General features: G+C 47.7%; 2 protein-coding genes across 2 annotated transcripts; both read left to right on the forward strand.

Annotated features, from left to right (window-relative positions):
- The first annotated feature begins 1,979 nt into the window (after positions 1-1,979).
- OR52W1 (olfactory receptor family 52 subfamily W member 1) lies at positions 1,980-2,942 on the forward strand. The gene has a single exon (XM_017666878.2). The coding sequence runs from the start codon at positions 1,980-1,982 to the stop codon at positions 2,940-2,942; it is 963 nt and encodes a 320-aa protein (XP_017522367.2).
- Positions 2,943-7,796: 4,854 nt separating this feature from the next.
- On the forward strand, positions 7,797-12,559 carry C11H11orf42 (chromosome 11 C11orf42 homolog). Its single transcript, XM_036996472.2, is given in 4 exon segments — positions 7,797-7,868; positions 11,370-11,760; positions 11,763-12,172; positions 12,431-12,559. Coding segments are annotated over 4 exon segments (1,002 nt in total).
- The last annotated feature ends 88 nt before the right edge of the window (positions 12,560-12,647 follow it).

Genomic DNA, 12,647 nt, shown 5'->3' on the forward strand with positions numbered 1-12,647 from the left:
GTTGCGCAGGTACCTGAAACCGCGGGAGCGGGACAGTAGGTAAGCAGAGACTACTGTGGTCTCTCCGGCCACTTCCGGGTAATTCACAAGCTGCATCCGAGGCTCACTTCCGCAAGCAAAACTGAAGCGTCGTATTTATTGTATTTGTATACTTTCTAACCATTTAACACGTGTAAAACGGTACTACCATTTTTATTAGGTTCCTCACCTTTTTAAAATGTGGTCGCTGATGAAGTTTTTGAATGTCGTGCCCCTACTCCCATTTTTCCCATAAGCTCCGTGTTTTTTATTGCTTTACCTTGCACGGTGTGATGGTTTTTAGAATATGTCTCTTTATAGCAGAAAGAATCGCACTCAGTAGACTCATAGTTGATGGTAATTCTTTCTCATCTCCATGGATACCTAAGGCTCTTGAAAATGCAGGAGCCCCTGTTACTCAGCAAATCCTGTTTGAGCCAGCAGTTCTATCCTACAATTACAAGAAATACTTATTCATAGACAACTACATGCCAGGCATTATGATGAGAGTGGAGATACTGGGCTAATAATACTGCTTGTAACTCAGTCTAATGGGGAAAGAGAGAGGAGTAATTACAAAAGAGGGGTCCAGGGCTACTACAGAATGAAGCAAGGTATTTTCTCCAGACTTTAGGGAGTCAGCAAAGACCTACCAGAGGAAGTGCTCCTCCTCCTCACATTGTTCATTCCCATCAGTCTCTCTCCTGATACCTTCCCTTCTACCTCCTTATTCGACTTCCTGAGTCATAGATCAGCAGGGAACAAAGCCCGCAGGGAAGAGTTAATGCGGCACAGGTGGGCGGGGGAAGGGTGCTGAGGGAAGCAGGCAGAATGGCCACAAAAGGGCCCGCCAGGCGGGCAAAGGGAAGAACATCTGCCAGCAGGCGGTGCAGTGCGCAGAACCCTCCCCAGCCAGGCTTCTGTTCTTGCTTTCCTCCTCTGTCAGCACCCACGCAAGGCTGGGTAAGCTTCTGCCATGGGCTGGATTCCAGGAGGAACCAGTTCTCCTCACTCTGCCTTCTCCAACATCAGAGATGCTTTTTCCTCTTGCGGCTGCTACTCTGGGTTGAGTACCATTTCCTCCTTCTCTGTCCCCTCCACTGCGTCTGGCACCCCAGGAATGAGACTCTAGTGGGACCCCTTCTGGATTGTGAAGAAGGAGAGGAGACAAAGAAGTTCCTTTTTTTGCTACTATCTTTTTCCATGGCTTCCCAGGCCCAGCTGCAACTGTCCAGCCCGTGTTCAAGTTCACTACTTCAGCACCAAGAATAACGTAAGCATCCCCAAAACCCACCAGGTGTTCTCCCATCACATCAGCTTCCAGCTTCACCCCAGTTCCCATCGCCTCCTCCTCCTGTTGCTCCCTTTCTATTATCCCCCTTCTTGGAGGGCTAGTGCCCAGACTGTGAAAACTGGATGGCACTTAAGATCATTGTGCCCACCCCACACCACTGCACTGTAGAGCTGAGGAAGCTGAGGCCCTGGGTTCTGCCTAAGGATGCACAGTCAGGGACAGGACCAGCCTAAGGCTGGATCCCCACCCAGCACAGGCTTTCTCTCCTGGCTACAGAGACTGGACTGACTCTCCTCAGACCCCAAAGAAGAATATTCATCTCAACCCCACTCTCAAGTGACCTCCAACTGGAGAACTCTAGCTGTACCATCCACTGCAGCAGTGAGCACCCCTTCCTCACTATCAGTCCCCCATTTTGCCCCCTACAACACTCATGATCCTTCAGGCACAAAGGACTTTCCCATCCTAACCAGGGTTGTGATTTGATTATCCATCCAAAACCCCAACCAAAGGTCATAACCTTGTGTTCCCCTAGCCCTGCAGTACCCCTACACATATCCCATGGATGGTTCTGTGCCACTGTGACACCCCCAAAACCTCTTCCTTTGTCCTTCCCCTATCAGGAGACATGCCCCATGAGTCCTAAAGTTTTGCCACCTCTCCCAGGATGGCAGAAGCTTCACAGCTCAACACCACCCTCCCACGCCCAGCCTTTTTCATACTGACTGGCATCCCAGGGCTAGGGGGTGCCCAGGCCTGGCTGACACTGGTCTTTGGGCCCATGTATCTGCTGGCCCTGATGGGCAATGGAGCACTGCTGGCAGTGGTGCAGACAGATTCCACACTGCAACAGCCTGTATTTCTACTCCTGGCCACACTGGCAGCCACAGACCTGGCCTTAGCCACGTCCGTAGGCCCAGGACTGCTGGCTGTGCTGTGGCTTGGGCCCCGGCCTGTGCCATACGCCACCTGCCTCGTCCAGATGTTCTTTGTCCACACACTGACTGCCGTGGAATCTGGTGTGCTCCTGGCCATGGCCTGTGATCGTGCTGTGGCAATAGGCCGCCCACTGCACTACCCAATCCTAGTCACCAAAGCCCGTGTGGTCCATGCAGCTATAACACTGGCCCTGAGAGCTGTGGCTATTGTTGTGCCTTTCCCTCTGCTGGTGGCACGATTTGAGCACTTCCGAGCCAAGAGCATAGACCATGCCTACTGTGCACACATGGCAGTGGTGGAGCTGGTGGTGGGGGACACACAGGCCAACAACTTGTATGGGCTGGCTCTTTCGCTGGCTGTGTCAGGGATAGATATTCTAGGCATCTCTGGCTCTTATGGGCTCATTGCCCACACTGTGCTCAGGCTACCTACCTGGGAGGCCCGTGCCAAGGCCTTTGGTACATGTAGCTCCCATATCTGTGTCATTCTGGCCTTCTACGTACCTGGTCTCTTCTCCTACCTCACACACCGCTTTGGTCGTAACACTGTCCCAAAGCCGGTGCACATCCTTCTCTCTAATATCTATTTGCTGCTGCCACCTGCCCTCAACCCTCTCATCTATGGGATCCGCACCAAGCAGATCAGGGATCGGCTTCTGGAAACCTTCATGTTCAGAAAAAGCCAATTCTAATGGGCAGTGGAAACAATGGAGCTTGGGAATGGAGGTGGGAGGCATTCAGAAGACAGACTGGGGCCTGGAGGTATGGATTGTCATTTTTGTCCCATTAGCTGCATGGGACTGATAATCTCTCAATAGATATTTGCTGTGAAACCCCTACTATGTGTACCACTAGCATCTGTAAATTTTGGCGTAGACATGTATCCTGCTTGGGAAGAGTCAGGGGGCTACATATTATCATGCGTGGGAAATTAAAAGGAGATCAGGAATTGTCATAGGATCATAGCACACAAGATTTAACTTAAACAGAACTGCGCTCTTCCCCTGAGAAGAACAAGTCTGCCCAAGTTCTCAGACAAAAGCTCCTCTATAAATCCTGGATCTGAGGCTCTGGGAAGAGTGACATTGCCTCTGGAGACAAGTATTTATCTGGGATCACAGCCCTCTCTATTCCTGGAGCCATGTTATTTTCAGCCTGTCCTTAGGAAAGGAGTTAGAGGTTTATCCCCCACCTTCTGAGACTCTGGATAATGTGCCTCGGGGTCCCAATGTTGTCCAGGACACCAATCTGTAAGATATTTCCAATTCATAGAATCCATTTGGTCTCATGTGGAATCATTATTCCCTCTACCCCTGCCAAAGTCTCAAGAACTAATGGCTAGAACTTCTCCTGGGCTTGCAGCTTCAGGGGTCAGGGGTCCAACTGAAGCAAGTTTGATAGCCCAGAAAATCACTGTAACCACTTGACCACCTTGCCTGAGGTCCAGCGTCACTGTGGTCTCCTACCAATCTGCCCTTTTGTGCATCCTCAGACAGAAACGTAGAATTCTTAAATGGAATCCTCCTCAGCGCTCCCACCTGTCCTAGCCAACATCACTAGAAGCCTGTGATGTTGGTGCGGTAGGATGGAATAAGAGTATTTAACATTGCTGTGGCTGCCAGCACAGTTATTGCAAAGGCAGTATCATGGTGTTGCCCAACAGGGGGATGGCTTTCAGCTGACTCCACACTGGAAAGGACATTGCACAAAAGCTCTTTCACAACAGCATGGAGTCCAGAACCAGTATAATTCTCACACAGAAGGCAGAGAGTCACTGTTATGAGGTCAGAAAAAACTGCAGGCTGTGCAGGCAGACCTGAGCTCTCCAGGAACTGTCTGAACCTCAGGTCTGGGAGTTAGCTGTGAAGACCTGAAGCCAGGTGCCATGCTGACCACTTAGCACAGACAGCTGGGCCAAGCAATAGGGCTACTTCACAGAAGAGGCTGCCAATCTGGAAAAGCAGGTGATGCCCTGTCCAGGGTCACATGGGCTCTCACCAGGTTCTCACTGCAAAGAACTGAAGAAATGGCCCAGAAGCTCTGCATAATTTTCAGGTGTTGTCACACTGAAGCCAGGTGGACGAGAAGGAAATCTACATTTTCCTCAAATAGCGTGTAGGTCCTCAGTCATTCTCAAGACTAATCTTTTTCATGAAGTTCTGAGTTAAAAAGCCCTTTCCAGGCAATGCCTTTGTGGAAAATTATGACAAAATCCTAATGCTAACGGATCACAAGTCTTTAAGATACTTCTCTTGGGCATTCCTCTTCAATAAATCTATCTAACAAAATAGAGATGTGAACAAAGATGTATGCAGTAAGATATTTATTACAACTTTATTATAAAGAAAGGCATATGTGACAGTCCTGTCACACATACACACCCATACACACTGTTTTTGTCATTCCCCTCTGGTACACAAAAAGGGAAATCCTATGCTGCCAATGTTCATAAGCAATGAGTTGTCACCATCCCACCACAGGAAGCCTCTCTTCTAAGGCATCTTCGCTCCCTGTTGTGCACAACTCCCCAAGGCAGCTGATAGCAAAGCTGTACACTGTTCATCTAAGACATTTCTTTCTTCAAGCCAAAACCCACCCCCTTGGACATCTGTATTGTTTAGGATTGAGACTGTAGACGTACTGACCATGTGATGTGTTCAGAAGGCTTTATCGGCTTTACTCCACACAACCTGAGAACACTTGTAAGCCCATAACCCAAAATAAAAAACATCTCTGAAGAAATAAGTTTTTTCATCATTTTGGCCCAAAACCTGACCTGAAACATCACAATTATATTGATAGTATTTATTTATCTTGGTGTGAATATTCATAGAATGCAGAAATACTCATGTGTGTGACTGTAGGGCACTGAATCTCACTGGGGTATTCCTTTATACATGATAAAGGCACTATATTCCCTTCCTAAAATTGAAAAATTCTGAATTACAAAACACATCTGTCCCAAACGGTTCCAAATTAGGAACCTTGAATGATTATCCCCATAGCCTGAGAGAAATAGAGACTTGTTTGGACTTTCTATCACTGAAGTCTTTGCTATCAACACTATTCTGTACTGATCTAGAGACCCTGCAGAGAACCTCATGTTCTCTGGGTCATCAGCCCCCACCTGATTATTCCCTTCATACTCTCCCCTCTGGTCACCCCTCACATGCTGCAGATAATCTATGTCTTTTTTTCCCAGGGACACCCCAGAACATGCAACACTGAAAGTAAACCCCACGAGCAGGATATGGGCCCATCAGCCCAGCCCTGGGGCTCATCAGCTCCATCCAGAACTCAGTTGTCATCTGTTTTCCTTCAGCAACTTTCAGTCTCAGACTCTGTGACCCAAGGGAAAGACAAGCTTACCTAATGTCAGGATATGGCAGGGTGGAATTCAGGGAGCCTAGAGAATCATGATAATCAGGCAGCAAAAGGGAGAAGACAGAAGGTAGGGGCTTCTGGCTGAAGAGCCCATCAGGAACCCATTTCCCATCTGAGTTCCCTTTACAAACAAAACCCAAACAAGATCATCACCCAGCTACACCAAAAGCCCATCAACCCTCACCCCCCAACTCTGGAAGCTCCTCAGGATAGGATGTGCATCGTTCTCTGCCTGCTTGTCAATAACTCTGCCTCTGCGCCTCTGCAGCTCTGTCTCCCTGTACTGCCAGTTTCGTCCCATGTCTGTGGTCTCTTGTCCTTCCTTGTGCATGTCTCTCTTCTCTCCCTGTCATCTCAGAGTTCCTCTCTGGAGGGAAGAGAGGGGCCAACTATACACTACACCAGGTGACCTCTCCTTGTCAACCACCATAAAAAAATGTGATGAAGGGACATTAAGAGGAATAGACTTGGTTGCACTTGTCTTAGCAAGAAGGTTGGGGTTTCTGGTTTGCTCTCTTGCAGCACTCCCCTTCTCCTGCCTATTTCCTCCCCACACCACTCTGCACTTGCATCTAGCACACACCTCTCATACCACACACGCAGGCGAGCAGAAGGATGCCCCCCCTTGCTAACCACAGTTTAGTGGTTCAAGCTGGAAACAGGCAGACCTGGCTTTGAATCCCAGATCCTCCACTGACTCACTGTAAGCCTTGCAACAATTTATTTAATCTCCCTGAGCCTATTAATTCACTTGTAAAATGGGGAAATAATAGTACTTCAAGAGGTTACTAAAGGTAGTAAGATAATGCATTCAAAGTGTTTGTCACAGCCGCTAACACATAAGAGTTCAACATATATTTGATATTAATTCCCCTTCTAGAACACAGGCCCCTTTGCTCAAAGACCTGGCACCCATACCCTTAGCTCTGTCTAAGGAGATCTGCCCTCTGCTGAGGCCAGTTACATATCCTTTAGGAACTCTTCTTAGCAACACTCTCTTCTGTAGGACCCTTCCCTGTACCCCATACTTATGCTATCCCTCCCAGCTCAGACAATGGCCCTTTGTGAGATAGCTATACCTGCTGGGCTGGGTTAGGGAAGGTTGTTCCCCACCCCAAAAGAGGCTTCCTGGGCACATGGGAGATTTTCTAGAGGGACTCAATGAAAGACTATTTAGATAGATCAGAGATGGAGTAGAAGAGCAGCTATTGGAAAAGCTCTCTAGAGTGGTTCTTCTCTGGGGAAAAAACGCTCTTCTTCTGCAAAACACCAGGTTGAGATCTCTGGACAGAGATTCAGGGGAAATCCTACAGACTAGTGCTACACTAGGAGAGTACTTACTAGATCACAGATCAGCCTAGGACAGGGAGTGAAGCATGAAGACAAATTTCCTCAAATTTACCTGGATATTCTGGCTTCCTGAAAGTGCTTTCTAGTTACTAGGCAGCACTATCCCAATTACATTCTCATCCTCCATGTTGTCACCTCAGCAGGGCACCCTCCTACACACACACCTGGCTTTCACTCCAAGTGTAACCCACTCACTAACAATGGGTTTCAACCTAGGCTGCACATTAGAATTGCCTGAGGGGCTTTTAGAAATCCTGGTATCTAGACACACTCCTGACGGATTAAATCAGAACCTCTGGGGGCAGGATTTAGGCATCACTAATTTTTAAAGCTCCCAGGTAATTCCTAAGTATACCCAAGGTTGAGAACACCTGCTTGGTTCTCAGTTTAAGTCCTGATCTATACTTCTCCTGTATGTCCTTCAGGACCCTGATCCAAGTTCACGAAGCCATCTGCAGCTTACAAGATAGCAGAGCAAATTGCTTAAAGAAGGCTGCTGAAGGGAGGAGAGGCCTAATCCTGTTTCCTTAAAGAACTCAGACCAAGAACTACACACACCCTCACACACTCACCCTGATGAATACCTGCATTTTCCTCCCCTAAAGCAGAATAATAGGTGATGCAAGACCACGGACTGGAGTGAAGCTAAGGAAATGCCTGCCCTCTCCCCACCCAAGGACCCCTCAGCCAGCAGAACCTCTATGACCTCATGCTGCAGTAGGTCACAGCCTAAGGCCTGGGCTTTAGTTCTCTGGGCAGCTCAGGGTTCCTGCAGCAGCCACTGCCCTGCCTGACCCCTCTCACACCTCACCATGTTGGATGGTATCCCCCACCTGCTAACACTGGATGAAGTTGATACCACCTGGATGCTCATCAAGCATAAGGTAGATAGTGTAAGAGGGCTAAGAAGGAAGTAACAGAAGTGTGACCTCGCTGGGTCTGATAAGCTCATGGGCAGAGGGGCGGAAGCCTGAAGGCAAGAATAACTAACTTTACTTAGAGCTCACCTGCAAGGCACTGCACTGACTGCTCTGCACACACTGTCCAACTTAGTCACAATCTCAAAGACATCAAGTTCCCTTGAAAAGCAACAGGGAGCTGTAAAAGTAAAGAGGTGTGCACAGTCAGAGGTAGGACTTAGGTCAGGAAGATTCCCTGGAGACACTGACCTCTAGCTAGACTAGTAGGAGTTATTCACACATAGAGGGTAGAGGAATACCTGATTCATAAATGGTGCATAATAAACACCTGAATGAGATCATGAGTGGTAGGTAGGTGGGTTGGGTGAATGAACAGTATACAAATTAAAGGTAGAACACATGCAAAATCCAGGAGGAGAAAAAGAAAGACAGCTGTTTGTGAACTATAAATAGTCCTCCAGAGCAGAGTTCCAAGAGCAGTAGTGAGAATGAGGTCAGAGATACAGGGGCTAATCATGAAAGACCTTTTAAACTTTCCAAAGAAGCTGGGAGTTATTTTGAGCTCTTCACAGACATTCCCTCTGCCTTAACTTCCACGAATGAGAAACTTCCCGAATGAGAAATTTGGGTTTTGAGCCAAAAAAAATAGATTGCCAGGAGCAGGCAGATCTCAGCTGGATCTGAGTTCCAAGTATCCAAGAAATCCCACCAAATCTCAACGGCCAGTAATTTCTGAGGTTGGAGAATTTAGGGATCAGTTTCTGGTTCTATGATCTGAAGGAGGGTGAACTTAAAGCATTCATAGAAGGCAGCCCACCAAGTTTCAAACAACCATCTTAAAGTACTGCCTATCAAACTCAAGGCAGCTTTAATAGCATGTAGATCCCATTCAAAATGGAGCAGCTGCTCAACCACAAAGGTCAGCTTCCCAGGGAACCAGAAACAGGAGAGCCCGAGTACTAGAGGGCCTGGGTTCGGCAGTGTAGAAGCTTGGTCTTAGCTTGGATCAATAAAAATTTGGTTGAAATTAAATGGGGTCTTCACCTGATAGAAAGCTACTCCATCTCTGAGTATCAGAAAAACTCCCTGTCCTATTTAAATGAAAAATTGTGAGGAAACTCAGGGTAGAGACATGCAGGGTAAACCACTGGCAGTGTGTGGCAAATTCAAGGACACCATTGAGTGAGGACACCATTCCTCTCTAGAACTGCTGACAGTTCATTGGGCACTTTGTACACATCTGGGTAAACAGAATGTGGCTTAAGAGCTTTGAATTCAGAATTCAAACTAGCCAGGGAATATCCAGGAAGATAATCTTCCATACCATCAATTTCCTGGGCTGCCCCTAAGACATCAAAATTTGCAGACCTGTAAGTTCCACAGAACTTTCACCCAGAAGTAAAAGTGGAGTGGGAACAGGTAGTGGTTTCAAATGGTGACTCTACCAGAACAGTCACCCTAGCATAGACCTGAGCGCCTTATTTTTCCTATTTTAGGATAATCACCAGGGCTCTCAAGCATAATAAAGAGGAGCTACCTAATAAATGCCCATGGCAAATTCATGCTATATTCTGGGCAAGAGTCTCTAGTTAAGTCAGAGATTCACATTTGAGCAGAAATTTGGACCCTAAGAACCAGGTATTTTAAATGTCACATTCCTATTAGAGGGACCTCTATGGGACACACTCCCATTTGTCTTATTTATATAGGACCCCAGGCACCAAAAAAGCAGCTAGAGTAGGATTCTGAAGTTAAGCTAGGTGACCATGCTTTCATTGTCATGGAGCAAAACATTCTACACAAAAATGCCTACCCACCAGTGCTCTGCTCTCACCCCTGCAACCCAACTGGCCCTTCTTAGAGCTCTGTTCTTCAGCCGGAGGCCCCACCCAAAAGAAAGTGTTCCATGTCTCAGTGAAGCAAAGGACAAGGAATGATGTAAAATTCTTCCATGCAGATCAAAAAGAACACCGGTTATTTCCCTAGCTAGGTGACAAAAAGCTAAGTACAGACAGAACTCCATCAGTTAGCTACCCTCCTCTTATGCTAAGGGACAGTACTTCTCAAACAGCTTTGTGTAGCAAAAACAGATCAGCCTTAAGGGACCACTAGGGAATTCTATCAGAAAGCCTGCAGAGTGGGCAATGCCATCAGTAGGGACTCAGACATGTGGGGATTAGTGCCTGGGGAGGGGAACAGAGCATACAGCATTTTAAGAACAGGTCTCAAAGATGAAAGGGACCCAAAGAGGGAATTTTGCGAGCTCCCTAACAGAAGTCTCACCCAATAGTATCCTGGACGAGTCGAGATCATGCCTAAGTACAATTACTAGAGAGAATTCTACAGGGTTTCCCAGTTGGTCACAATGTTTAACTTTCCAGAAGTGGTTACCAAGCCCAAAAGGCCAAGAAAAGGACAAAACCAAGAGGAACTGGAATCCCTAAAAGCATACTGAACTAGCATTTGAGGCCTCTAATAGCTAAAAGAACTATGCCCTGCAGCTACAGCAGGAAGTGTATATACTAAGGAGTTATAGTTAGTTTTAAGAATGGACATTCCAAATCTACTTTTGAATAACCATTCTTGGTTAATGACATCAACCATCTAATCAATTACCTAAGAATAATCTTTCAGGATTCCTTTTCCCATACCCATTAAGTGACCAAGTTCTATTAATTTTACAACCTAAGTATCTTCCCCCACTATTTTAGTTCAAGGCCTCACCTCATCCTCCCTGAAGTATTACAATATTCTTAACTGATCTCTCTCTCCTTATTTATGTCTTCCTATCAAAATTAGCTTTCAAAAATGCCTTTCTGATCCTGCCCCTCCTAGCCAGAGCCCTTCAAGTGGCTTCCCACTGCCCTCAGGACAAAATTCCCCATCACTTAGCTACCCTCAAGACCTTTTATAATCTAGTTCCTGTGTCCTTCTTCATACACTACATTTAAGCAATATGAAATTACATGTTCCTGAATGTACCCATCTTAGTTTGTAAATTTAGATTTTTTCCACTGACTCTACCCTCTGCCTGGATTGACCATTCTCCTACCTAATTCCTTCAAAGCTCAAGTATTACCACCTAGAAACCTTCTTGGTTCCTTTCCTGTCAAAGACAAAGTCTGTTATATTACTTCTTGTCTCCTCCACACCTTACTTTCTTACTGAGCTGACTACTGTTTACATTTTTGTCTCTCCATTAGACTGAGCTCTTTAGGACAACCTATTATTAGGTCAAGGACAAACTTTCATTATTTTATGAGTCTTTTAACAGAGTCTGGAACATAGGAGACATTCAAGGTTTTGCTACAGGAGGGAACTGGGAGGTAAGTAAGAGGCCTAACAGTCTGAGCAGTTGTAGAGATACTATCAACCAGTGAACAGTTGGAGGGTCAACAGAGAGAAGGCTATCAGGTAACTCCTTTCCCTAACTCAGTTCCTGACCTATAAACTGGCCACCTGCAGGTTATCAAGGAGCACTTTGGGCCCAATGTAGTGGCAGTGCCTTTCCTGTCAGATGCAGCCTGCTATGACCTACTGGGTGTGCTAGTTAAACAGTCCCGCGCAGGCCACACCCGCCTACCTTTACCAGGTTGGCAGGGCCAGTGGGTGCTACAACCAGTGGGGCTGCTACCAAACCTCCTGGAGCAGACAGGGTCTGACATTGCCTGTGCCCACTGCACTTAGGAATACTCACCAAATGGCCGAGCAGAGACAGCCTATGAAGAAATGCGACTGTTGGATGGGCAGCCCCGCCAGATCCGCCTGCACATGGGTGGCCTGTGCAAGAAGGTGACCTTCCTGCTGCTGCCACCAGGGCAAGTGAGCCTACATCAGACTCTTCCCTGGCTCCGAAGCACCACAGCATCTATGTCATCTACCAGGTCTTCTCCTGTTCCTGGCTGCAGCGAGGGCTGCTACCTACAGCCCATGAGGCCCAGCAGCTCCGGTTACAACGGTCGCTGCCTATTGCCTTCTCCTGCCTCAAGTTTTCACTGCAGCCCAAAGGAGTGGTAGGACCACAGAAGCCCCTGACCAAGGACCCACTGCCCCACGGGGCCAAATGGGTTAGACCCAACTTCAACACCATGCCACCTCTGGCCCCAACTCAAGCCCCAGCCAATACCCTCAAAGTTGCTGATATAACCCCGTCTGTCCTAGCCTCACCAACACCACCTCCCCAGGAAGGGCCAGAGAACAGACTCACCAGATTCTCCTACAAAGGCTGAAACCCCTTCTGAAGGGGGTCCCAGATGTTGTCAGGTACTGCTAAGGGTAATGAAGATGAGAGGGATAGGTAAGGTGGAGGGGGAGAGGGCATGGGGAGTATAGCCCAGGAATGTGTGGGGCACCTGCAACTCCACACTGGACCATAAGCGGGGGTCAGAGTGAGAGAGCCGGGGGAGGTGAGATGGAAGCATGGTCCTGGTGATGGGTGGGCATAGCACAACACCAGAGGGAGGGACCAGGAAAGCAGACAGACCAGGGCACAAGTCAAGCTGTGACTATCCCCAATCCTGGCAGAGAACTGGCTCTTCAACCCCCGCGGTTCCCCACCAGGAGCCCAGGGCGTGGGTCCTAGGGACCCTGACCGGCACTCCATGTCCCTGCCCCTGCTGCAGGGCCTGTCTTCAGAGTACAACAGCGACGACTGAAGTTGAGGCAGAACATGCAGGGGTCAAAACCCCCAAATTCTGGCACAGGGATTGATCCCCAATAAACATCAGCTGCTGCTCCCCCAAA

This window comes from Manis javanica, chromosome 11 (assembly GCF_040802235.1).
Source record: "Manis javanica isolate MJ-LG chromosome 11, MJ_LKY, whole genome shotgun sequence".
Taxonomy (NCBI): Eukaryota; Metazoa; Chordata; class Mammalia; order Pholidota; family Manidae; genus Manis; species Manis javanica.

Bases quoted from the DNA above. Each gene is read 5' to 3' on its own strand.
- OR52W1 (XM_017666878.2), top strand. From the start codon at position 1,980: ATGGCAGAAGCTTCACAGCTCAACACCACCCTCCCACGCCCAGCCTTT.